Below are 27,533 nucleotides of genomic sequence, written 5' to 3'. Positions count from 1 at the left end.
ACCAATGGCAGACGTATTTTGGAAAAGCTGTTTGGAAAGTTTTTTTTTTGGCGCAAACGCGTGCAGCTGCAGCTTTTATTCTGTTCTCTCCTCCGAGACCTTCCGAACTCACATGCGACTTTATTATTGATTTTAAATGATTATTTGTTGAACCAGGTAATTTTACAATCACATTTTAAAGTTAGGGTAAACTGGATTAAAAAATACCCACGACATCAAAACCTCAAACCAGTGGATAGTCTGTATGATTAGGAACCACGCGGATTCACAACAACGGCACAATATACGGATTTGCTGGTATTGCATTAATGTTTATTTATTTGATTCACATGTCAGAGCTAAATTCCGATTTTAGCATACTAATTCCATTAGTGAAATTTATCTGATTTGACACCTGATTTGCTTTCAGTGATATTGTAAAATTGTTGCATTTCTGATTGGCACCAACTTTTTAGGAATGGCAGAAGACCCAAGCTCTGTGAAAGCCATGGAAAAAGAGTTGAATGATAAGCCATGCTCGAGTGAAGATGCATTTGCGTGAGTAACGTTTCAACTGTTATTGAAATTACATCGCACCACTAGGCCCTTTATACATCACCAACAACTGTTGCACTGCTTGTCCAATCACATCACATCCCTAAACACTTGTCCAAATGTTCTGTATGCAAGAGAAACTCTTGTTCTTGACTTCCTGACATCCTGTAACTGCTCTTGCTGGCGCACACTGCATTCACATTCACACATCAACTCTAATGCATCTATGAAGTCTGTATATGAGTGTACCAGTAGGCTAAATATTTGTTAGTCAACTGAGAATAAGCGCTATTTAATGGCAACATAAACAACAGCTGTGCATTATTACACACAGCGCTGCACTTTGCAGCTCGAAACGCCTTTCGTGTTACTGCGAAAGATGGAGACAAATTGAGCCTCCCAAACAAATGATGTGCACCAGAAATCGTAAATCTAACCAAGTGTGAACTGAGTGCCAGAGAGCTTGCAATCATTATTCAGAGAGTTGTACTCCATCTTCTTTATGAATAAATTATTTTACTTTGATATCTAATGCATTATATGAGCGCGCTAACACCGGGGACATCCATCCGTCTCTGGCATTTGTAATTAATCTGATGAAAGACTTGGACACCTGTAAGTGTTGCTGACAGCAGCCTGTTGTGACGAAGCCTGCTGGCAGACTGTCAAACACTCCAGTGAAGGGAGAAGTTTATTTTTAAAGCGATTATATGGATTCGGATCTCATGAGCATCGTCTCATCTATTCCCACCCCTTTTTCTTTTCTCATATATGTTTGTCTTTTGTCTCATATTCCTTTCCTCGTCCTTTGTGTTCCTCCGCAGAGTAAACCCAAAGAAAAAGAAATCAAGGGCCAAAGGAAAGGTGAAGTCTCAGCGTGAAGGGATGGAGAAAACGCACAGGAAGGTAGTTCTTCAATGTCACCATTATTTTTGTTTCATCATGCCCCTGGGATTCTCTCTAGTCTAGCTTAATTAAGAGGCCCTGTTAGCTTTGCTGTAAAGGAATATTTATGCAGTCATGTCATTCAGAGCTTTCAGCCTGTTTCATAGGTTACAGGGACCCAAATATAACAAGAACTGACTCCTACACAGAGCATAACCTAAAGGCGTTTAGTCAGGGAGCAATCAAGTCTGCGATCGGGATGACAGATTCATAGGTTACGAAAACAGAGATGTAAAAACAATAGACTTTTAACCAGAGCAAACAATGCAATCTTCCCTTTTCAGAGCGGTTGCACCAAACCACTCATTATCTGTGAACGATAGTAATAGTATGTTCTCTAGTGCAACCTACTTCAAGCCATGCAGATATTTTTGTAGTGGAATATGATTCCCCTTGACAGCGCCGAGCGCCGGTTTGGCCTCAAGTGATCTAGATGGCTTTCCCTGATAGCAGGTTGTAAGCCATTGATTAGACTGGGCTTCCCTGCGGTGCGTCAAACCTACAAATAGCCCCTCTTTTTCTCTGCACCTTTACATTTGAATAATGCGGCTTCTTCATCTCTTTGATATTTCCATGTATTGCCGTTTCTTTATTTATTACCTGCCACCTTAATACAGTGTTTTACTGGTTCTTGCACAGTGGAATGAGATGGAATTGTAAAGGAATGTCCTTGTCAAGTCAGTAAGTAGGTTGCTTGGAACTTATTTTGGATTTTTATTATTCAATTTGTTGGGATGTACATGAACGAACGCATACACACACACACACACACACACACATATATATATATATATATATATATATATATATATTTGAAGAAATGTATACTTTTTTTCTGCATGGATGCATTGAATTTGATCAAAAGTGGCTATAAGAAACACGTTTTCTGTGTTGCTAAATGTTTTCCAATAAATGTTGTTCTTTTGAACTATATTTTATTGATCACCAAACCAACAAATTACAATGATCATATGACACTAAAGACTGGAGTAATGATGCTAAAAATTAAGCTTTGCTGTCACAGGAATACATTATAAAACAGCAAAACAATAATAAAACGGGTATTTTAAATTGTAATAATATTTTACTTTTACTGTTTTTTTTACTGTTGCCTTGCAGCATAAGGGGCTTAAAAATTGTGTGTGTGTGCATTTAAATCAATTATTAATGTAACCATAGTATTAAACCCTGCTGTTTAACTCCGCATCCATTGTTATTGATCGCCGTCCAGACGATCAAGGCAATAGTGCCAACATAATTGGGAAAAGCAAGACATAAGTTACCATCAGCTAGTTGACATGTTTTTTTTTGTTTTTGTTTTTTCAGATGAAAACACCTAAAGAGGAGTGCATGGACTTTGAAGAAAGAAGGTACAGTGAGACCACTGTGTCACATGTGAGGGTATTTTTAGTAGCTTGCACCGCACATGTAGTATCGCAGATCCAGACTTTTGATTTAGAGAAATGGCATCAACAGCCAGCAGCTGCACTTGGAAATGAGTTTTAATCCATTTACAATTCAAATATGCAATCATATTTTTTTTCTCTCTTTCCTTTAGAGTTGATAAATTAATTCTGATGATTTGAAAGTGCGCAGTTCTGGACAATATCCATTCCGATTTTCTCACTACATTGGCTGTCTTTCAGGAAATTAATTTATTTATTAGAAAGAAAGATGTGGCATGTCAGAAAAGTAATAAGTGAAAAGCATTCAGATCAGAATTGGGGGGGGGGGGGGGGATATAATTTAATATGTAAGATTTTCAGAAAGTTAGACCATCTCAAATTTCTCGTTTACTGTTTATGGCTCACGATAAGAATGGTATGTCTCTAATCAGGGACTTTGACAATCAGACGCTTTGTAAATCAGTTCCTGCTGGTGATTGCAGGTGGGAGGTTGATTTACACGACAGAGGTCTGACTTTAAAACTGCTCAAGGTGTCCGAGTGTTCTTTTACACTTAATCTCTCCCAGAAAGTTCTTTGCTGAATTGAACCATTTGTTATTGTGATTGTAATTAATTGATTTGGTCTGCTCACTTCCCACCACATCTGAATCATGCTTTATGGAAATTAAAGCTTGCATCTCTTTGCAATTATCCTTGGACTTAATTACTGTAATTATATAATTATCATCAGTGGCCATTAAGCATTATTGTGTAATCACCATAATTTAGTCATTGTCATTGGTCAATGCGTTTTTGTCCTTTCATTTTTTTTTTTAGACTGAAGTTCTCACAGCCTTTTAATGTGTTATTGACTGTCTCGTTTAGGTCTCAAGTGATTGTGAAGGAAGAGCCAGACAAAGATCCAGACTTTGTAACAAAAGGGAAAAAGAGGAAAAGAAAAGCGGATAAAACGGATGGTCCCTCTTCTACCTCTGAAGCACCTTTGTAAGGTTTTTTTTCCCCTGGGTGTAGCAATGAATAAGCCAATAACATATCCCTTTTTCCTCTTCATATATTTCTTATTTATAGGTAAAGTGGGGTAAGCTGTGCCACTTTTTGCTTAAAGCGATAGATCACCTAAAGATTCCAAACCTGTATGGCTTCCTTTTATGAAAGGAGATGTTTAGCAGATGGTCAAAGCTGCTTGTTGTCCATACCATGAAAGTGGAGGATACTCAGGGCAGCCATGGTCACCGTTTACTTTCATATTAGGGAAATTAAATGTACAGTACATAAAATGAATTGGAGCATAATTTACTGTTAAATTAAAATTTGCATTTAAATAACAAAGACCTTGCAATTTAAACATGGTCTAGCTTATTAAAATTATTCAGTTTATTTAATGACCATTTGACTACTATTACACAAATACTATGCAACTAGACAAAATTTGGGATGTGTGCTTTTATTGTAATGTGAGTCTTGCCAGCGGATGATTTTCTGTTGATTGTCACAGTTGCCTTTTGGCGTTTTTCCATTACCAGTACCGACTCGACTCGGTTCGCTTTTCGCTCCGTTTTCCATTGCAGATAGTACCTCCCCAATAGTACCTGGTCGTCATAGCGACGCCACAGGAAACTTCCGTGACGTAATCTTCAACGCGACACACACCCACTATCCACACACAGGACAATGGAGGAAATCGAGTGTCTGTTTTTGATCCTTGGGATGTGGCTGTTTCTCACACGGCGTATTCTTCCGAATTGCCATGGGTAAAGTTATATCGGTTTAAAAATCACGCAATCTCTGGCCAATCTATTTAAAAATGGCGTGGTTATTCAGGATACTCCATCTGGCGCGTGCAATGATGACGCGGTGAATAGTGACGATTCTCTCTGACCAATCAGCAGTCTGCCGTGTTTACACGTCACATTTTAGTGTCGCCTCAGCTCACTCAGAACCTTGCCGGAGGTGATACGAAAAAAAGTACCCAAAAGCAGGTACAGGTACAACTTTTACGCAGTGGAAAACCAAACATAGTCGAGTCGAGGCGAGCTGGTACTGTGTAGTGGAAAAGCGCCATTTGTCTTGCTCCCTTTAAAGGGATAGTTCACCCAAAAAAAAAAATGACCCCATAATTTATTCACCCTCAAGCCTTCCTAGGTGTATATGACTTTCTTCTTTCATACGAATACAATCGAGTTATATTAAAAAAATGTCCTACTCTTTTCAATCTTTATAATAGCAGTGAATGGAGGATATTTTGAAGCCCAAAAAAGTGCATCCATCCATGATAAAAGTAGGGCTGGACGATTTGGCTAAAATCATAATCGCGATTAATCGAACAAGTTACCTCGATTACGATTATTGAACAATTATTTAAAATAAATTATTTCTCATGTGTCACTGGCAAGGCTTATACTGTAAATATTCACAGTTATTTTTTTTAATGAAAGAATGCATAATCCTATCTTTGTGATTCTAAAATAAGGAAACACACAGATAGCTTTTAATGCTTACTTATTAAATATTTCAAACAATTGAATCAAACAAAGCATACAATGCTTGAAATAAAAACGTCTTATAAAAAAGTAATTAAGTTTTAATATAAAATGAAAGTTTCCTAAAAATGTAGAAAATAGTTCTTTTTGTAAACAAAATAAATTATTGTAAATATTGCCATCTTAAAAGTAAAATATACCTTGTATAAAGCTAACTAACTAAATGTTTTATAACTAAATAAAACATATTGTGTAGCATTTGTAAATGCTTGTGTTATCGAAACCTGCTTTGTGGAGTGGAGGCACTTGTTGCTGGGCGTTTGTCAGTCTCTCTCTTTTTTCGCGTGTTTCTTTGGTACAAGCGGCTCCTGTTGCTGAGTTGACTCAGTGTTTGAGTTCCCTTTCACACAGAGATTCCGGAAAATATACGGATAAAGTGGCCCGGGATTTGACCCGGGTTCGTTTGACTTTGATTCATTCACACTGCCAGTGATTTTCCGGAATCAACAGAATGCGTTCAAACAGACACGCACAACCCGCAAAGACACGTGACATGTCCCAGCGGCGTCTATAGTTTGCTTATGAGCTGCGATTTCTCTCGAGAAACCACGCTTGTGCATTTTTTTTTCTCTGAATCGATCATAAACTAGCGCATTACGAACCGTTTCACGCTGGCTAACGATCCCGGCTTAGCGCCATCATTACGACACGGCATTGATTATGGCTTTTGTTCACACAGCGCGCGTTCCGGGACTGAACACGGCAATGTTACTATGTCCCCAACCTGGCATCAATCCCGGGTCATGTTTGCGTTCACAGGAGGTGTTTGTTCTGGCAATTTCCCGGGATCAACGCGCTGTGTGAAAGGGGCTCACGTTGCTTCAATGTCGCAGACTGGACGGGGCGGAGTTACGTGACTACACACGCGGTAATATGTTTTAAGGGGAAAGTACATTAACACACAGTGGGCGGAAATATTAATAGGATTAAAAAACCGAAATAACCGACATGGTAAAATTAGCGGTTCTAGGCTCTGAATTTCGGTTTCAATTATTTTTCGATTAATCATCCAGCCCTAGATAAAAGTAATCCATTCGGGTCCAAGGGGTAAATAAAGGCCTTCTCAAGCGCAGCGATGCGTTTGTAAGAGAAATATCCATATTTAAAACGTTATTGCCTAAAATAACTAGTGTCCGCCAGACGGCCTACGCAAGTCGACTTACGCCAAAAGAGGAACACTTGACTATGTATCACGTAGGATGTCGGAGTAGCGTAAGCTTTGATGCCTCTCGTGGTTCAAACAAATGGGGCTGGGCAACAAACTCAAGCTCCTCTGCCATTCTCTTTAAAAATTTTCATTTTAGATTTCTAGCTTGTGACTGGTGTTTTGTTTTGCTCTATCCCCTGCGCTTCTGCGTTTGTCAATGCATCATCCAATGGGTCAAGGGTTACTCTTTCGCTGTAAATCTGTCGTAAGCAAGTTATTTTAGTTGATAGTTTTAAATATGGATATTTTTCTCACAAAAACACATTTTTGCTTCAGAAGACCGGATCCTTGTTGAGTCCTTTTATGAAGGATGGGTTCACTTTTTTGGCATTCAAAATAATGTACTCTATTCACTGCGATTATAAAGATAGGAAGAGGCGGGAATTTTTTTTACTTTAACTCAGATTCTATTCGTCTGAAAGAAGAAAGTCATATACAGGTCCTTCTCAAAAAATTAGCATATTGTGATAGTTCATTATTTTCCATAATGTAATGATAAAAATTAAACTTGCATATTTTAGATTCATTGCACACCAACTGAAATATTTCAGGTCTTTTATTGTTTTAATACTGATGATTTTGGCATACAGCTCATGAAAACCCAAAATTCCTATCTCAAAAAATTAGCATATTTCATCCGACCAATAAAAGAAGTGTTTTAAATTAAAAAAAAGTCAACCTTCAAAAAATTATGTTCAGTTATGCACTCAATACTTGGTCGGGAATCCTTTTGCAGAAATGACTGCTTCAATGTGGCGTGGCATGGAGGCAATCAGCCTGTGGCACTGCTGAGGTGTTATGGAGGCCCAGGATGCTTCGATAGCGGCCTTAAGCTCATCCAGAGTGTTGGGTCTTGCGTCTCTCAACTTTCTCTTCACAATATCCCACATATTCTCTATGGGGTTCAGGTCAGGAGAGTTGGCAGGCCAATTGAGCACAGTAATACCATGGTCAGTAAACCATTTACCACTGGTTTTGGCACTGTGAGCAGGTGCCAGGTCGTGCTGAAAAATGAAATCTTCATCTCCATAAAGCTTTTCAGCAGATGGAAGCATGAAGTGCTCCAAAATCTCCTGATAGCTAGCTGCATTGACCCTGCCCTTGATAAAACACAGTGGACCAACACCAGCAGTTGACATGGCACCCCAGACCATCACTGACTGTGGGTACTTGACACTGGACTTCAGGCATTTTGGCATTTCCTTCTCCCCAGTCTTGCTCCAGACTCTGGCACCTTGATTTCCCAATGACATGCAAAATTTGCTTCCGTCCGAAAAAAGTACTTTGGACCACTGAGCAACAGTCCAGTGCTGCTTCTCTGTAGCCCAGGTCAGGCGCTTCTGCCGCTGTTTCTGGTTCAAAAGTGGCTTGACCTGGGGAATGCGGCACCTGTAGCCCATTTCCTGCACACGCCTGGGCACGGTGGCTCTGGATGTTTCTACTCCAGACTCAGTCCACTGCTTCCGCAGGTCCCCCAAGGTCTGGAATCGGTCCTTCTCCACAATCTTCCTCAGGGTCTGGTCATCTCTTCTCGTTGTGCAGCGTTTTTTGCCACACTTTTTCCTTCCCACAGACTTCCCACTGAGGTGCCTTGATACAGCACTCTGGGAACAGCCTATTTGTTCAGAAATTTCTTTCTGTGTCTTACCCTCTTGCTTGGGGGTGTCAATGATGGCCTTCTGGACAGCAGTCAGGTCGGCAGTCTTACCCATGGTTGCGGTTTTGAGTAATGAAACAGGCTGGGAGTTTTTAAAAGCCTCAGGAATCTTTTGCAGGTGTTTAGAGTTAATTAGTTGATTCAGATGATAAAGTTAATAGCTCATTTAGAGACTATTATGACTTTTCATGATATGCTAATTTTTTGAGATAGGAATTTTGGGTTTTCATGAGCTGTATGCCGAAATCATCAGTATTAAAACAATAAAAGACCTGAAATATTTCAGTTGGTGTGCAATGAATCTAAAATATATGAAAGTAAAATTTTTATCATTACATTATGGAAAATAAGGAACTTTATCACAATATGCAAATTTTTTGAGAAGGACCTGTACACCTTGGTGAGCTTGAGGGCGAGTAAATCATGGGGTAATTTTCATTTTTGGTTGAACTATCCCTTTAAAGGATTTTTTTTTTGTAAAGCCGTTTAAAAACATGCTGAAACTTTTTAGCAAAAAAAGAGAATTTGCATCAATCACAGACACCTGTATATGATGGGGCTGGTATTCTTTTTTTTAAAGTCTCTTATGCTCATCCAGGCTGCATTTATTTTATTCAAAATCCAGTAAAATAGTAATATTATTTTAAAATATTACAATTTAAAATGACTGTCCTATTTTACCTATTTTAAAATGTAATTTATTCATGTGATTGCAAAGCTAAATTTTAGCAGCCATTACCCCAGTCTTCAGTGTCACATGGTCCTTATTCAGAAATGATTCTAATATGCTGATTTGTTGCACAAGAAACATTTCTTGTCATCATACTGAATGAAATTAAGAGACGAAAAAGCTTTACATGTATTGACTGCTTACTTTATGTCCCTGAAAGGTCAAAGAAGAAGAAGAAAGTTGCAGAAGAGGGACAGGGAAACTCTGAAACAGCAAAGAAGAAGAAAAATAAGGACAAAAAAGAAAAGGTGGGTTTTAACCAGAGTGCAGTGGTACATTGATTATAGAGAGAAGAACTTAGCGACTGTGTGCTGAAATGCTAGTAATTTTGGTATTGAAAACCAAAAATCTTTAATAAAGACACATGCTGAGATGAGTTGCATAAAGGCACAGTCGGAAATTTATGGGGTACTGTACATTAGTGAGTTTAGGATTATTACAAATTGATTTTATATTAATGCCTCCACCAGGTTACTTTTTTTGCGTAAAACAGTGATTTAAAAAAAAAAAAAAGAAAGAAAAGAAAATAGTCTTGATTGAAACTTCAGTTCACATGGTGAAAAGGCATGTTAGCACTTTCTATTTTTTTTTCTCACAAATCATTTCATTCATCTTTTGCTATTCAGCTAAACTGCCATCCGCAGGTCAACGCAGCTTGTCCTTTGCCGTCACCCTACAATCTGATGGATTTAAAAGACCATGTCACAAAGCGATTCCCTGTGCTGAAAAGCCATAATTTTGTTCAACAACTGTCTGTTGATATTCATTTTAGTGCTGCGGAGAGGAGTTTTGAAGAACATTTCTCTCTTGCAGAGCTCAAAATCTTATTCTCAGGAGAAACCGTTTACGGTTTTGTTTTTGGCTTACTGTGAAAAGATGCTGTCCTTGTCCACACTGCCCCTCAGGAGTTCATTTTGGTCAGTTGTTGTCTATTTTCCCACCGCAGACTTGACTTCTGAGTGCTTAAATTTATCCAAGTATTTTGATCTTTGTAAAAGTAAATGTTTTTTGTCTCCTGTGGATCCACCAACATTTCAACCAGGAAAGCTTTTTATCGGGATAGCCACTATTGACGCTATTGTATTCCTCCATTATAACAAAAAAGTCATGTCTAGAGATGCCCTGAAAGTTTTACATGAAAAACTCTCTGAACACCAAGAACTCGTGACAAAATAGTCAACAGCAGTTAATCATGTTTATACGTACATTCTATTTTTACAGTTTCACAGATCATACCTGTTGATTGTAGAGTGTAAATCCTGTTAGTTTTTTGTATGTAATGTTGTGCCAAAGCTGTGAAAATCTTTTCAGGACTCATTTAAATCTCTGAGATATTTTGAATATTGTTGGGAATTCTGCAAATGTAAATATTTTTATAATTTGAGGATTCAATGAAAAAAATATATATATATATATAATTTCTTTTTCTTTTTTTTTAACTAGAGCCCTCTTTAAAATGTGCTTCAGAGCATCAAAGCTTTTATGATTGTATTTGAAAGTAAGCAGCAATTTTAAATCTAATTTTCAGGATATAGGATTTTAAGTACCACACAAAGAGAAACTTAAATTATGAAGAAATTGAAAGTGTCAATCCTCCACAGGTGGCTTTGAGTCCAGCAGTGCTTGTTTAAACTGGCCATATTTTTGAAAATTTTCTACTAATTTGCAGTGATGACTGGTTTTTCCCTTTCAAAGGTGATAAAAGAAGGAGGGGGTTCTGTCTCCACTAAAAAGAAAAAAAACAAGGAGGAGATCCAGGCAGCCAGGGCTCTCAAGATAAAGAAGAAAGAGGATGAAGAGAAACAAAGATGGAGATGGTATGCTCTCTGCATGCAACTTCTTGACATCTCTTTTAGCCTTGAAGTTTTGTTATGACACTTTTCTACTTTTCTTGACTTTTTTCACAGGTGGGAAGAGGAGAAGTATGAGCATGGAATTAAATGGAAATTTCTTGAACACAAAGGGCCGTATTTCCCCCCTGATTATCAACCCCTTCCTGATGATGTGAAGTTTTACTATAACGGTATGTGTTAAGGACATTATGGAGATCTAGTTGCTTCTGTCTTAATGATGCATCGTGTGGAAGCGTTTCACAGCAAAACGTGTAAAAAAAAAAAGAAAAAGAAAAAAAAGAGAGATTTCGTTCAGAGGGGGTCAGTTCACTGGTCAATGCTGTTCCCATTCATTTTTCTGGTCTGGGCACACAGCCCAGCTCAAGGTTGACCCGTTCCTCTGTTGGTGTCAGGCCTACTTCAGAGAGCACAGGAAGAGTCTTTAATCTCTTCACTAAACTTTAAGGTCAGCTTCTTCTATTAATATCCACTCTGCCATTTACCGTAGAGAGGCATTTCTTAAACTATAAGTGCGTCTCGGAAGGCCCAGACCATTAATCTTGGTAGAATAGGCCTGAGGGGGAAGTATTTGGATTTTGTACCTGAGACTCCCTGAACGGTAAGCTATAAATGCAGTTTTGATTATATTTGTCCTAGGCCATGATTCTCCGTGATGCATTTAAAGTCCTATATTGAGGGGTTTGTTGTTGAGTCCTCTGGGAACGTGTGTCTGAAGACTCATTTTTTGTGGTTAAAATTTATTTTTTCATTGCTCACTCGTTCTGTTGGAGATCTGTGGAAATTATATCTCATTTATCTCTGTGCTTTTGTTGTCACCAGTTATCTTGTGATAAATTAAGTTAATAATAATGTTTATCTACTTTATTTGCAGATAAACTCCAAACTCTTAGTCATTAGTGATGTTGATTATTTACATATTTAGGGTTTGAGGGGGGTTTTGGACCCTAGAGATGTTTTGACATGCCCTGATATTTGTGCTTATTTCAGTTACTTATAACAGATTGTATCTCTCGTTGGTTTCATACGGATTACATAATCAGAGACTATTTGTTTCCCATTTTTATTTCAAAGTAGACATTTCAAGCTTTCTATAGACATGTTTCTCATGTTTGCTTGGCAAGTATTTGCTGAGTTTCGGTTCAGTTTTTGTGACGGGTTTCAGAAAGAAATTAACAGAGACTCTTTACAGTTTCAAATGATGTCTTTTAGGCCTCGTTCAGACTGTCAGTCCAAATCTGATTATTTCTGTATCCGATTGGAATCTGATCTAAAATTATTGATGTCCACACTGTGTATCGCAACTGTTCAGATCCGATTTGTGTGTCCATGCAGCTCTTCCGTTTTCCGGAATATCTGTATTGGTTTAATTCTATGGCAATGACATTGCATTGGTAGTCATGCACCAATAACAACAACAACAACAACCACAACATGGAGGGGTTTGCATATAGAGATGTTGTCTTATTTTAATTTTACAACATGGAAATGTGTAGCCGTGCACTGGACTACTGCGTCTTTTGAGGCAGCGGCAGAACCGGAGGGTGGTATGGTACGCTGTTGTCTCCTCGGTTTCAAAATATGTCTCCGTTATATTGTCATTTTCTGCTTGTCCGGCACTTTGCTATAGGAAACATGCTAAAAGTTGCTGCAAAAACAATGCTGTGTAGTTGCAATGTCAGACGTTTACGTTTTATGTGCCGTGAGAAAGTCACATAAACCACGCGAAATCCAATCAGGTCGTTCAGACTGAGACTTTTGGCGCATCCTTCCTTTTGGACACTATTATCCCATGAGACCATGGAAGAGGAATCACTATATTTGCTATGGATTTAGTAAAAATGTATGTCAATAATTTTGATGTTATGGCAGATTACAGATAAATGGCTAAAGTTTATATTCTGTTCTTTTTTTTAATATACTGTTTAAAAAGTGATTTTAGACATTACTGTTATTATTAAAAGTACAAAATGAACATTTTTATTTGAGATATGCTAAAGATTACATTTAACAGCATTATTAAATTTATTTCTTTTAATAAATATATATAAATATAAATCTTTTCATACATATTTTGATGTACATTTAAATGTAACATTATCGAAAAAGGAAAAAAAAAATGTAGGGTGAGTACTTGGTTCTAACAATCAGTTGTTGATTGGATTTAGAAATGAGGGCATTGCACTCAAAAACAGAGGTAGATGAATGTGAGTTTGCAGGGGCAGTTTAAACCGAATAAATGATTGGAGAAGTCCTGCATGGGTTACCAGAGAGAAGTCTTGAGGTTTTTATCGGAAGATCAAGTTATGACATTTTGATTAAATTACAAGGCAATTTTTTTTTTTAAATGAAGTGAAAGATGTGCATGGATGATTAGTTTAAAATAAAATCAATGATTTTTTTTCATTCCAAAACTAGATGGTGGTAAGTCATATGCATATTTATATTACATTTTTGTTTAACAGTATGAAATGTATGTTGTTCAGTACATACTTTAACTCAAAACAACTCATAATTGGTTGTTAGCTGATTGCTTTTTTTTCACACATGTCCTTATGGTAAGTGAATATGTTCTTTCTGTTGCAGGAAAGGCAGTGAAACTCAGCCTGCCAGCTGAGGAAGTGGCACTTTTCTTTGCTCAGATGCTGGATCATGAATACACAACAAAAGAGGTCTTCCGCAATAACTTCTTCAGGGACTGGAGGAAGGTAAACCATTCCTTCAACATGTAAGCCAAGCTCAATGTTTAACCAGTAGCTTTTACAGTGGGTGTCAGGTTATGAGTATGGAACAGTTATGAAGCTTGCAGCTTCCCAGAAGGCCTCAGGGCGTATCATGCCGAATTAATTTCGTGCTGCTTAGTGCTCAATGCTCTTGAAAATACGATTTGTGTAAAGGCATTGATATGCTAATCCAGACAACTCGCTTCCCGCATATGAACAAATCCAATTTAACTGTTTTATTATAACACGGAAGCCCCTGCTCGCTTCACTGAGCACAGTCTCCGCCCCGTCCCCAACTGTCAGTCACGAGAATGAGCGAGAGAGGAATTCAAGTGATGTGACATCGGCTCTATTATTACAGTGCTTTCGAAAAGTGTTGTATGAGTGTTTTTCGTCTCTACCTGATTGTTGCTTGCTGTATTCTTCTGAGTTATCTGCATCATGTAGCAAAGCAAAAGGTTGTTTATAAAAGTTCATATAGATGTTTCATGACCTTTTGACCCATTTAGTACTCATTAATGGAGACTAAACCTCTGAATACAATTAAGGGTTCAGTGGATAATGAATTTCTTGTGTTTCAGTATATGGCCACCCACAGTTGTGCCCACATTCATTGACTGTGCAGTGCTGACAGCAATTATAAAAACAAGGTCGACGAAAAGTGTGCTGAGAGGGAGGAGGCGTGTTTATGTACTACTTAGCATTTGGCAATTACTGCACATTAGAGACCCGCCAGAACTGGGCGCCACAGGATGTAATCGGAGAGCAGCCTAACTCCTGTCTAGCTACAAAACTGTGTTCATGTTAAGTGGATTCATCTTTGATTGTCTTAGTGATATTGAAATTTTAGCTGATACTGATTATATATATATATAACATTATGGCAGGTAACCTAGAAATCTATAATACTTTAATAAAAAAATAAATGCTTTATGATGTTTTATAATACACTAAAAGCGGTATTGTATTAAATGTAGGCATCACAACAATATATACAGCATGAAAAATAGATAAGCTATCCATACAATGAAAGCCAATGAACACCAAAACTGTTTGGAAACTCATAGGTTTTTTAAAAACATGAGAGTGAGTAAATGATGATTGAGTTTTCATTTTTGGTGAACTATCCCTTTAAATGAATGTCATCATTATAATAGAGGAGGGACCTTTGAGCTACTGGTTACATTGTACCTGAAAAAAACAAAAAACATCTTTGCAATAATCTACCACTTAAAAAAAAAAAATGTTAGTGCTAGATGATGGCAAAAGCCATTTCAGTTTTAAAATAGACAATTAAATATCCATTACCATGGTTATATTTAATTTAAAAAACACAATAACCATCATGGTGCCAATATGTGGGTCCCTACTAGCTTCACACCAGTGTTGGTCAAATCTGTTTTTGGAAGCTATCATTGAATTATCTCTTAAATCTATTTGTGTGATTACTTTTGAAACAATCAGACTTAAGTTTTCTTCATCGCATTTCTTAGGATGTTTTCACACCTATGCGCTTGTTTCTCTGGTGCATATATAACTACAAGTTACTTGTTACTAGTGCTTGTATATAAATTTTAAATGCATCATTATATTCAAATTGCAAACACACAAGGAGATTCTCCGCATGAAAGACCCACGACTGGCAGATGAACGTACTACTACATTTCTCTCCGAAACGCTAGGAAATTAAATTAGATTGAATGGAGGATTTTAGCTGTGACAAGATGATTGACAGGGCAGTTTACGGTGACAGGATGCTCGCAACAGATCTGTCCATTAAAGATGACGAAGTAGTATGTCCCAAGCTTGCCTACTCTTTTGCTACACACTCAAAAGTATGTACTTTTTCTTCACAAAAAGAGTACATACTTTTAGGGCGTAGTACAAGTAGGCGAATTGGGACACAGCATAGCTTAAGATCTATAAGACCTTATGCACCAGAGAAACGAGGGCACAGCCATCTTTAGAATATTGTCTTTGAACTTCTGTTTTTGCGGTCACTCTGTATATTTCTATGGCATTGCTGTCCAGGAGTAATTCGCTTTTGAAGTGGATTTACTTAATGTAAAGTTAACGAAAGTTATCATGAGGATTGCAGTGTTTAAAGCAGATGTTTTAACAAATGTCAATAGACCGGGAAGATTTAAAAACGAGCCGTTCATTCATAAATACACAAGATCGCTGTGAAAATACAGACCGGAAGACAAAAGACAACGAGCGCAGCGCCGAAAAGGGGAGGGCTACATAAGGTCTATAGAGTCATGCTGCGCTCTAGTCCTAACCAATGTAGTTAATTTGTGAGTCTTTGAGGTTTCACTGGGTTTCCGCAGATCCTTAAAAAGTCTTAAATTAGATTTTTAAAATTTAAGGCCATAAAAAGTAGGGCTGGGTATTGACACAAATTTCACAATTTGATTCAATTTCGATTCACAAGCTTGCATTTCGATTCGATTTCGATTCAATATTGATTATTTTGGATATCAGGTACAATACATGGCAAATTTTCTCAAGGAAAACAAATCTTTTAACCAATGCTGTAAACTATGGGAGTCAGTTGTATCATTAAAATTGTTTCATTAGCCTACTATAGCCTAATATTGAAGGTAAAGATTTACCGATTTGTATACAAACACTTAAAACACTTAACACTTTTATTTATTTTTCTAATAATAAAGTTATATGAAATATAAACATTTAAATGGTGGCTGTCATAAAAACTTGCCAGATTTATTCAAACATGCATTAAATATTTAAGAACATAAAAAATTATAATGAATATGTACTATGGTGCATATATTTAGCAAAATACTCCTCTCTAGAGTTAATTTTTCTAGCTGACTAACGAGTTTATGGTCACTGGATAGGGTTTTTCTGAAGTAAATGTGACGTTACATGACATTGTATACAAGCTGTTTCACTGACGTCTTTCCACGGTTAAAACACTGATTGAGCGATTCCATGTGACAATAAGGATTTCGATAAGTTGTACTCTATCTTTTAACACACATTCAGATGCTCATTCTTGTTTATTTCACGCTGTAACTGGTATTATTAAGACGGAAGAGAAGATCATGTGTGCTCGGCGCTGCTGCTTCTCTTGAGCTGAAGCCTGGTTCACACGGCAGGATAATTAGGCCGATTTTAGCACCGATTTACACCTTCCGACAATCTTAAGTATGCTCTGATGGTAAAATGGTAAAAATAGAATGGTAAAATAATCGGATCAGACATTCCTGCCGTGTGTTGTGTGTTAAGAGTGCTCTCGTCTGCCTGGAAGGACGTCGGGACCGCTCCGATCTCAAATCGGGGATATCCAACATGGTGGATTTTTTTGGCCCGATTTCTCCTCGTGTGTGGTGCCCCCCGGGGACAAACGAGCACGCAGCCTGTGGACTGTGGCGTGTAGCCAATCAGAAAGCGAGGTGACGAGGCGCAGAGGAAGCACCGGGAAACAAAATCAAAACAGCCGTCCATGCTCGCGTTGTCTCCACTTCTTTGACTATCGCCTTTTCTTTTGATAAAGTTTTTTTTTTTTTTGGTTAAAAACAAACTACAAACTATTGCCACTGCAGCCTCTTCGTCCGCCATGATTGTTTACTCTGAAGTCACGTTTGATCTCAAAGGGATTTTGCGATATTTTCCGTCTGACCTGGGAATGCTCGGGAGTCAAATCGGTTCGTGTGTGATGTGTTGATTTTGCCGTGTGGCTGCGCACCACACACTGTACGACCAAAACTGTTAGACCCGTGATTTTTTTATCGCCGTGTGTGGGGTCTCTCAGGTTTGGAAAATCGGCCTACAATTTTAAAATCGTCCCGTGTGAGCCAGAGCGATCTCATGCCACAGCGCCAAAACGGATTTGTTTTTGAATTTCGTAAGAAAATGGACGAAATTTGAAATCTGAGACTTTTTCATATCAATAGTAACAAAGCAGAAAGATTATTGCGTTTATTGGATAGGATGCGCGCTACAATGTTCCATTAATTCATCTACTGAAAACAGGATGACTAATCGATTCTTGGGATTTAAGAATCGATATCGGTTCGTAAAAATGAGAATTGATTAAAATCGAGAAATCAATATTTTTTACCCAGCCCTAATAAAAGTCTTAGTCTTATTTTTACTTATGAAAATTTTCGATGGCAATTTGACTTAGACATATCTAAATGTTTTCCAAATGAAAACTATCTTATTAGCGTACTTTTTTATTTATTATTCTTTCTTTGTGGATTTGCTTGTTCATGTGACATTTCGTGTCACATTCGCGGCAGCATATAACATCTGTCTCCTGCACGCTAAACTGCCAGGAGGAGAGAAGGAGAAGCAAGTTGGACACATGGACACATTGTGAGTGAGCGAAATGAGGAAAGAGTGTGTTTTAGTCCCGCCGAGGCCGGACTATCCCCCATTTCTCAATTTCTCAGCTCCTCTTAATTTGAGCGGCTGGTAATGTCAATATTGCAACATGAGCCTGTCATGACACGCACGCCTGCAAACAAACGCCGACACACAGAAACTGTGATGACACTCTCTTTATCTGCTCGCGCTAACTGAAGTTGATGTCATTCCCCCCTGTGGCTCAGTTGCGAAATCCACAGCTTCCGCGCCAGAGACCCGTGTTTGATCCCGGCTCCCGCAGCAGATAAAAATTATGCGGCTCTCCTCAGGGAGCTGCCGTATTCAGATCCGGCTCTCGCCGATGGTGTTTTAGTATAGAAAAGGTGCCCACACCTTAGTGTTCACCCCTACACACAAGCACAACACTTCCCGTGTCACTCAAAGAGCCCACTCCCATAAAGCGGTAAATAGCCGCTAGAGTGTTAAACGTAGGAAATGTGTCCACGAGTCCGTGCCCACGCCTACTTTCTGCCCGCTCTTTCACACGGCCATTAAAACTCATATCAGCCAGAATATAAACGTAAGTCCTGTGCCCGCCCACGAGCGTTCACACTTACTAACACGCATCTCTCCCCAAGCGCTGCCCGCGCATTCCAGAGTTGTCACAAAACAACGCCCATCACGGCGTCACATATAACTGTAAGTCTCATGCCTGCTCACGCTTACTTCTGAACACTCTGCTCAAAGCGCAGCGCGCGTCAGAGAGTTATCATAAAAAGATCCCCATCCAAGCGATCGGGACGTCAAATATGTATGTAAGTTTCGTGCCCGCTCACAAGCGTTCACGCTTACTAATAAACACTTTGCCCAAAGCGCCTTGCGCGCGTCACAGGGCTATCATAAAACGCTCCTCATCCAAAGCGATCGGGACGTCAAAGTTATGTGTAAGTCTTGTGCCCGCACAAAAACGCTTACGAATAAACACTCTGCCCAAGGCTCCGCTCGCGCATCACAAAGTGATAAAGGGCGCTTCCCATTCACGGAAATCGGGACGCCTCTTATGTATCAGCCTGTCACGGCTGTCAGCGAGCTGCCGCTTGCATGCACAGAGGGCGCGCGCCACGCCCACACATCCGGTTCAGTTCTCGACCCCGCAGAGCACGGCGATCAGAACCTGGAGACCATTCGCCCCCTAGCTACATATATAAAAGCATGGGAAGCCATTCCAGGGGCTTTAGAATGGGTGTGGAGCACAATAAGGCACAGCTATTCGCTACAGTTCGCTCGCCGTCCTCCGCGCTTTCAAGCACGGACCGCGACAACTGTGAATGCAGAAGTAACACATCTACTTCGCGCAGACATAGCGAAGCTGCTGTGCAAAGGGGCCATAGAATTCGTACCGCCTTCTCTGAGCGAGTCAGGCTTCTATATCCTTTATTTTCTCGTATGCAAGAAGGACTGAGCCCTCAGACCCATCTTAGATCTGAGATGTTTGAACGAGGTGCTTATGAAAGGCCGTTTAAAGTGTTTACAACCAGAAAAATACTCGCACACGTTCTCCCGAGGGACTAGTTTATTTCTCTCGATCTGAAAGATGCCTATTTCCAGATTCAGATAATACCCCGTCACAAGCCATTCTTGAGATTCGCCTTCGATGGTCAGGTTTATCAATGCTCCGTCCTGCCGTTCGGCCTGTCCCTGGCACACCGTACATTTAAGAAGTGCATGGACGCAGCTCTCGCCCCCTTGAGAAATCAGGGTTGCGAATTATGAACTATCTGGACGACTGGCTGATTTGGCACAGTCAGAGACAGAACTGCTATCTCACAGAACTGTGCTCCTCAGTCACATGAAGAGCTTGGGTCTCACGTAGGGCTGTAGCGATACACTAAACATACGATACACGATATTCGGCTGAGATTTAACGGCTCCATCGTTAAAACAATGATTACAATATCAAAAGACAACACACATCGCACACCACTATGCACATAATGAATGAACTTACAATTGACTGGGTTCGTACACTTTTCCAAGATCAAATTCAAGCACTTTTCAAGGTCCATTTTAAAGCTTTTTCCAGCACCTTACACCACCATGTTTTTATCACATTAAAAGAGATAGCCTAATGATATAAACAGCCAGAATTGTGTTTCGTAATAGCAGAAGGATCAGATATTTAAGCAAATTACAAGTTTTATTTTTCAAAACGTATCACTGTCCAAGTAGATAATGCCTATGAATAATACTTTTCATTATATTAATGTCCAAATATTGCTTCAAAAAATAATGTGATTTTCAGGCTGTAAAACTGAAGTAATTTCAAGGGCTGGAAATATGAAGACAGGATTTGAACAGAAATATTTTACAGGCCTTGGTTTTGGGACACATTCTTGATATAAAAAAATCTGAGACAGTGCAACAACTGTAATTCCATTTTAACCCAGAAGACTTTGACAGTGCACAGGCACCTGCCTAATAAATAGCCTATATTAATTGAAATAATTTTTGTTTTTATTTCATTGCCAAGACATATAGGTACATTTATCGGTAACACTTCATTTTACAGTATGTGCACTTTCAATGTACTTACAGTGTTCTTACCACAAAAGTAATGAGTAGTGTAAGGTAACTACATGGGTTAAGTTAAGGTTTAGGGGTAGGTACAGGGTTAGTACCTAGTTAGTGTCATTACTACAATAAGTACATAGTATGTTCATGCGAAACAGGACTGTAAAACAAAGTGCTACCTTTATCTACTGGAATAGAGCAGTGTAAATATTGCATAAGGTCATCCTCAACCTTACAGTAGGCTACTTGTATGACACTCCATCTGACACGATTTCTGTTCAGCAATCAACTATTGTTGTTATGCACTGGGCTAACGTTTGCAGGTTTTAATTTGCGGGTAGTTAACATTACAGTTACTGTGCTGTAACTTTGGCTATGTTCACTGCATATTCCACAAATGAGCGTGCCATAACTGACATGCAATACTAACATTACATTATCACAGCAAGTACTCTCAGTCACTAATGGCCCTTTCAGTCAGGACACGGAATACACTGCGCTATGGAACCCATTTATTTCAATGGCTTGCGCCGTGCGAGGACGTTTTGTTGCTGCGTCGATCAAAGCGGAGCGCAGCATTGGCGAGCTTGAGCGCACGCCGTCGTCAAAGTTAAAACCCCGTTCAACTTTCGTTCAACTTTTGCCGCTGCGCTTTGTGACGATTACCTGCGCAGCCAATAAAAACGGGGCATCCAAACAAGCGCGGAAATCAAAATGAAAGATCCACCTACTTTTGCTCTGGCCAGTAGGGCTGGGCGATAAATCGATTTTATCGATTAACTTGAATGTGTAGTTTACGGCAATTTGTTTGAATGAAAATCGGTTTTCTCTAACATCTGCCAACGCTCCTGTCTGGGCTTCCGTAGTTCCGGCAAATGAACAAGACAGCAGCAGCACAAGCACATCCGCCAAAAACATTTACAAATTGAATTCACAGGGCTGCCAACTCTCATGAATTCACTTTGAGAGACACACAATTGTCACTTTTTTCACGCTCACGCCACACATCCATTTTCTCACGTAGAGAAAAACTCACAAAGAGGACACTGAATTTTGCAAAGAAGACACTGAATCACATCAGCAAGAGTGCCGTTTACCCTTGCACAATTGCAAATGTGATATTTATTTTATATAACAGTTAAAAGAACAATAAATGAACATTGTGAGTTCTAATTATTACGAGATGTTAAATCATTATTACGAGAAAGTTTCTCATTATTACGAGATGCTAAGTCATTATTAAGAGAAAGTTTCTCATTTTTACGTGAATTTCTCATTATTATCAGAAAATGTCTTATTATTATGAGAAAATATCTCATTATCATGAGATACTTAAGTTTTGAACGGATCAATTTAATGATTCAATGAACAATCACTTGCTTCTTTCCCGAATGAATCAGATGTTTGAACAAATCGGTTGAATGAATGACTCCCTCAACTCACTTAAGACAGTGACTTGCCGCCACCTACGGGCGGTTTTAGTTTCACATTTAAAGTATCCTTTAATTAGAAAGTTAAAATTAGAAATCAGTTCATATTTAAATATTGAATTTAAAAAAGAACAATCTCATAGCTTTATTTATGCAATTGTAAATGGAGTGTAAATATATTGTCAGTTCTGATGCCGCTTCTGTGCCACCTCTGCACTGCAAAGATGGATTTTGATTTAATTATTTAATTTGACTGGTAACATTGGTATTGTTATATTATTCTAATATAATTTAATTTGAATGTTAGAATGACATAAAAGGTGATGCATACATCTACAAATGTCCATATATAGGTGAAAATGCCCCTGGAAATCTATTTAAGGTGGCAAATATTACCCCTTAATAAAAAAAAAATAATTTCTGTCACTGCTGTGAACTGACCACTGCATAGAATATAAAAAATGTTCATCTTCGTGAGTCAGCTGTAAACAACAGACCTAAACCAGCAATGGCACCAAGCACAAAAACACAATCAGTAAAATATTACTTAAATATTATCAACAAAACGTAAAAAATATCGAGACATTTTTAGGCAATATTGCACACCCCTAATGCACAGTATTCATTTTGATTTCTGGGGGTCTTAAAAAGCCTTACATTTGACTTCAAAAAGTGCAGAACCTCTGTTTGAGAGCGTCTGTTTGTGTGCCATTGTTTGGAGGGAAATTTTGTCCCTTTCCCTCTCATTTTATTTTTTTCTTTCTCTGGGCTCTGCTCCCTGGCTAATGGCCCAGGGGTGCCATTTATGGTAGGGTGTGTATGTGTGTGACAGAATGGGGAGATGGAGGGGGGCAGGTCAGATGAAATTGCTTGTGTGAGGTCCCGTGGCGCAAGTTCTCTTCACCAGCCCCAGGAGGAGAGATTAGAGTGAATCAGTGTTAGTGTGACATTTAGCACCGCAAAAGTGCAAGAATAAATCATAAGCCGACAAAAGGGAAGCGCGTATGTCAGTCCTTTGTGACCCCTCCATCCGATACTTACTTTTCTCTCCTCTCATTTTTTGGTTGTTCTCTATCTCCTTTCCTGTGCCCCATGGGAGACTGTGATCATCACAGGTGAGGGGATCTCGGTCGTCTAGCCTAGTGTTGTTTTGATGATCTTTAGGGTCTTCTACTGTAGGAAGTGCTTGTTGTTATTGAATGCCATGAAACAGGCCATATCCCGAAACAATATCAGTGCAAAGGATCAGAAGGCACCCTTTTTTTTTAGTCATTGAGATATATAAAACTGCTAAAAAAACATCAGAAGTGGCTCACTTAAAGGACTTAACTTTGAGGTAGGGCTTCTTCACATGATATATCAGTTAATTAGTGACATATTTCAGTATTTGCTCCCAAAAGTAAATCATTTGAGATGATTTAGACATTATTATGAGAGATGAGTAAATCTTTGAATAAACAAAATGGAGCTCTAGTTATCAATTTATTGTTTGCTTTATATATGTCATTGAATATTCTGTCTGAGGTAGACTTTCTTGCATTTTTTTTTCAAAGCAGCACAAGGCAACAAAACCAATTTTGACTTGGCATAAATATTGCGAGCAAAAGGAGAAATGTTCTGAAAAAGACAGCCTAGGCATTTATGATCAGACAGCCATTCTTTGAGTAATTTACCCTTCAGAATAGCTGCTAAACGTCACAAAAGTCTAAAGCACTTCCAGTGAGCTGAATATTTTGCCTAGTCTGAAGTAAAATGTATGAAATCCCTTTTACAAAGTTGCAATTCATGACAGGACTGCCGATTGCAATAAATCTGAATGCAAGGTCAACTCAAAAACCTGCTGTAAATGTTCAAGATATTGACCCCTAATCAAGGTCAAAGTCAAATTTAAACCTTTCCCCAAAATTTAGAGGGATGTAGATAAAGATTTAAAAGTTTGAGGTCTGTAAGATTTTATTTATTTATTTATTTATTAGTCAGCAAGGCTGCATTTATTTAATCAAATGCAGTAAAAATCAGCAATATTATGAAATGGTATTACAATTTAAAATAACTGCTTTCTATTTTAATATATTTAAAAATGTATTCCCATGATGGCAAAGCTGAATTTTCAGCATCATTACCCCAGTCTTCAGTGTCACATGATCCTTCATAAGTTATTCTAATATTCTGATTTGGTGCTCAAGAAACATTAGAAAACATCTACCCTTGAAAGATAAGGTCATGCTAAAGGTTTCTCCAAAGTAATAGCTGTCTCATGGAAGATGTATTGACCTGAAGATGTACTGATTGCTGTCATGAATTGTTTTCGTCCATCATTCTACTCCGAGTGTGATGATTCAAAGCCTTTTATTACAAGACAATTTGGATAATGTTTCATTGATTCTCTCACATCAATTTCTTTTCACATATTCTTCTTTGTAGCTGTTTTTGCTGCTGTTACAGAAAAAGGCAATGTTCTGATATGCGAAAATCTTGCAGTCAAGTATGTATGTGTTGCTAAAAAAAACATGAGGCTGTTAATCTTTTCTGATCTTCACACATATACACTTATCCAAGGTCAGCTAAAGTTCACTCAGTTCAAGAAATGTGTGCTTGGTCTATCACCCTATGTGGATACAAAATAGCACCCTCAGCTTCTTTCTTATAAGATGTCTGGTAGACGTATTCAGCGAGCAGAAACTATCTTAAAACCCTGCATGGATGGGACTTGTTTTCCCTGAGGAGCTAAGTTAAATTTCTGTTTCACAGCCTTTCATATTGATTTTAATCCTGTCCAAACTGTTTTTTTTTTTTTTTACCTAACCGTGGGACAAATTCTGGTGCAAATTGTCTACTGTGTTTCGTCTACCCTGGGGTCCTCTGAGAAACAGTAAATGACTTCTGGATTGGGATGTCTATAGCCCTATTCGCACTGGATTAGTATTACCTGGTGACCTCTAGTCATTTGTAATAATTGCGGATAATAATAATCTCGTACGAATCGGCCATGTCTGTAATTTGTAAAGTAAAAATTCCTGTGATAATATTAGTACCGTGTGAATCGGCATCTCTGTGATTTGGCAGGGTTGTATATAATTTTTTCAAGGTTTTTGTTTCCTGTGCGCCTTTTTATCCATCTTTCGCGAAGAATGGAGGCTGCGTTGGAGTGTTTTGATAGTAATTTGGGTGCTGGGTCATATCGCTATACCTACACCACAACTATACAATTTGCAGAAAGATAAGGCTGAAAATCATCAGAAGAGTGAAAACAAAAAGAATGATTGTATGGAGATGGATGACATGTATAGCAGCATGCAGTAAGGAACATTTATTTTGTTTATGATATATCATACAGCTAGACCTATAACGACAAGACATTTCCAAGATTTAAGTCAGTAAATTCGAGTAAAATCACAGGCTTCGCTTATTCCGTGCGAATGCGCCAAACGAAATTCAGATGTGGGTGGGTAATTTCTAAATCACACGAGGTCCCCAGATAATACTAATCCAGTGTGAATAGGGCTTATGATTGCTGTGTATTATTTTAGGACAATGATTCTCCTAATGTATACTGCCACTAAGGCTGCATTTACATCACATTTTTCAAGTGGCCCAATTCTGAATTTTTTTTCCCCCTCCCATGTGGCACAGTTCTTTGAACTCTTTTCAATGCCGCAATGGAGGACGAAGGTTAAACCCAATGTTTTGCTTACCTTTTAAAGATGGTACGGAAAGCAAAAGCTTGTATTCATCTGTGTCCATTGCAAATCGCTTCCTTTTCGGTCTAAGCTTTTCCAGGTCAGTAAGTCTACCTCGGGTTGTTTCGCCAAGTATATAGTATAAATGCAGATATTGGATATGTGTCACTTTTAAAAGATGTAGTAAACTGGTCATCAAAAAAATCAGATGGTCAATAAATTGGAATTGGGTGTGGGAATCAAGACCTGCATTGTAAATTGGGCCTAAAGTAAAAAAAAAAAACTGCCTGGTGAGTCTTTAATATGGACTTTTTGCCAACTTTTTGGTTAAAGTAACAGTTGGTGGTTCAAGTACTGCTGACATCTCATCCGATTTAAATCAATAAGGAAAGTTACAGACGGCTGAGAACACGGTCACTGTAGAGCAGTGTGTGTTCTAATCTGATAGTTCTCCCACAAATTTAAATTCCGTCATTAATTACTCACCATCATGGCGCTCCAAACCCGTAAGACTTTCATTCATCTTCGTAATACAAATGTATCTTTTTCTAATCTTTTAATTTTATCTCTTCGAGAACTTTCTGTCCCTCCATAGACAGCTACGCAAATGACACTTTGATGCCTCAAAAAGTTCATAAAGAGATGGTAAAACTAATCCATATGAATTGAGCAGTTTAGTTTAAAATTTCTGAAGAGACTTGATTACTGTATATGATAAACAGATTGAATTTAGGCTTCGTTTTGAAACGCTTCCTCCTTGATGGTTTTGATGGTTTATGCATGTTCTTGTGTACAGGAGATGACTTTGGAGGAGAGACAGCTAATCATGGATCTGAACAAGTGTGATTTTGGTGAGCTCCATACTATGCACAAAGAAAAGGTGGAAGCTAGAAAGAACATGAGCAAAGAGGAGAAGTTGGTGGGTGTCCTTCGGAACATCTAAATGTTTGAAATATAAATCAAAGTTACAATCTTTGAATGGACTGCCTCATCCCTTACACTAGGTAACCAATGTTCCTCTGAATTGATGAATGTTCTCCAGGTTAATAAAGAGGTCAATCAAAAAATTGTTGAGGAGTATGGGTTCTGTGTGCTGGACCACCATCGTGAGCGCATTGGGAACTTTAAGATAGAACCTCCAGGGCTTTTCCGAGGCAGAGGAGACCATCCCAAACAGGGAATGCTGAAGAAGAAGATTCGACCTGAAGACGTCATTATCAACTGCAGCAAGTGAGGCGTAACACTCCGCAGTCAGCATAGCTTTATTAAGCCGTATTATATGTTCAGAAGTGGGATTGTTGCTGTAGCAGTGTGGCATGAATGTGAAGACTAACAAAAGCACATTGCTAATATATTTGATAAAAAGTTGTTTGCAAATTGGTAAAAGCAATTTTTACTTCAATATCTCTTTTGAAAAACCATATATATGCAGTTTCAAGTGATATTTCTTTCATCTATCAGTATTTCGTTTTCAGAGGAAGTATAAGGTATGAATTTAACCCTACAGAGACTCTCGTATCCCAGAACCTCCTGCTGGACACCGTTGGAAGGAAGTTCGTCATGACAACACTGTAACCTGGCTAGCTAGCTGGACTGAGAACGTACAAGGATCTTGCAAATATGTGATGCTCAATGCCAACTCCAAACTTAAGGTATATATTATAGTCTCCGCTTCAGATTCAAAGCTTTAGCACTTGTGTATTTATTATTTTTATATATTTATTTTGCTATTTAACTATGCACAATTTTAGTGGATGTATATGGTTAATTGCATTTTACCTTTTTACTTTATATTTTTAATTTACTATTATTACTATTGTATCTTTATTTTATTTTTTTGTTGTTTTTACCTGTTTGCTACCCTATCAGAACAGATTTTTTGCAACCCACCATAGATCTAGATCACAGGTTTTCTAACTTT

At 38.4% G+C, this 27,533-nt stretch overlaps 1 protein-coding gene across 3 annotated transcripts in view; it reads left to right on the top strand.

Moving 5' to 3' along the window:
• Window positions 1–27,533, top strand: part of LOC143696815 (DNA topoisomerase I, mitochondrial) — a 39,168-nt gene continuing 11,635 nt past the window's right edge. The window contains exons 1-12 of one of the 3 annotated variants that reach the window (XM_077193531.1): window positions 1–297; window positions 456–537; window positions 1,359–1,440; window positions 2,806–2,849; window positions 3,751–3,870; window positions 9,181–9,284; window positions 10,729–10,837; window positions 10,928–11,043; window positions 13,457–13,578; window positions 26,409–26,531; window positions 26,655–26,842; window positions 27,120–27,264. In XM_077193531.1, the coding sequence (XP_077049646.1) occupies window positions 458–537; window positions 1,359–1,440; window positions 2,806–2,849; window positions 3,751–3,870; window positions 9,181–9,284; window positions 10,729–10,837; window positions 10,928–11,043; window positions 13,457–13,578; window positions 26,409–26,531; window positions 26,655–26,842; window positions 27,120–27,264 (1,233 nt within the window). In that variant the 5' untranslated portion in view covers window positions 1–297; window positions 456–457. Of the gene's footprint in view, window positions 298–454; window positions 538–1,358; window positions 1,441–2,805; window positions 2,850–3,750; window positions 3,871–9,180; window positions 9,285–10,715; window positions 10,838–10,927; window positions 11,044–13,456; window positions 13,579–26,408; window positions 26,532–26,654; window positions 26,843–27,119; window positions 27,265–27,533 lie in introns of those variants that run through there. The other 2 variants (XM_077193532.1, XM_077193533.1) reach the window with 2 other exon arrangements.

The sequence above is a fragment of the Siphateles boraxobius genome, unplaced genomic scaffold (assembly GCF_051911475.1).
Source record: "Siphateles boraxobius isolate OS27281-9 unplaced genomic scaffold, OSU_SipBor_1 31, whole genome shotgun sequence".
NCBI lineage: Eukaryota > Metazoa > Chordata > Actinopteri > Cypriniformes > Leuciscidae > Siphateles > Siphateles boraxobius.
Note: the sequence above shows the minus strand (reverse complement) of the source record. Positions and strands in the feature narration are given on the sequence as shown.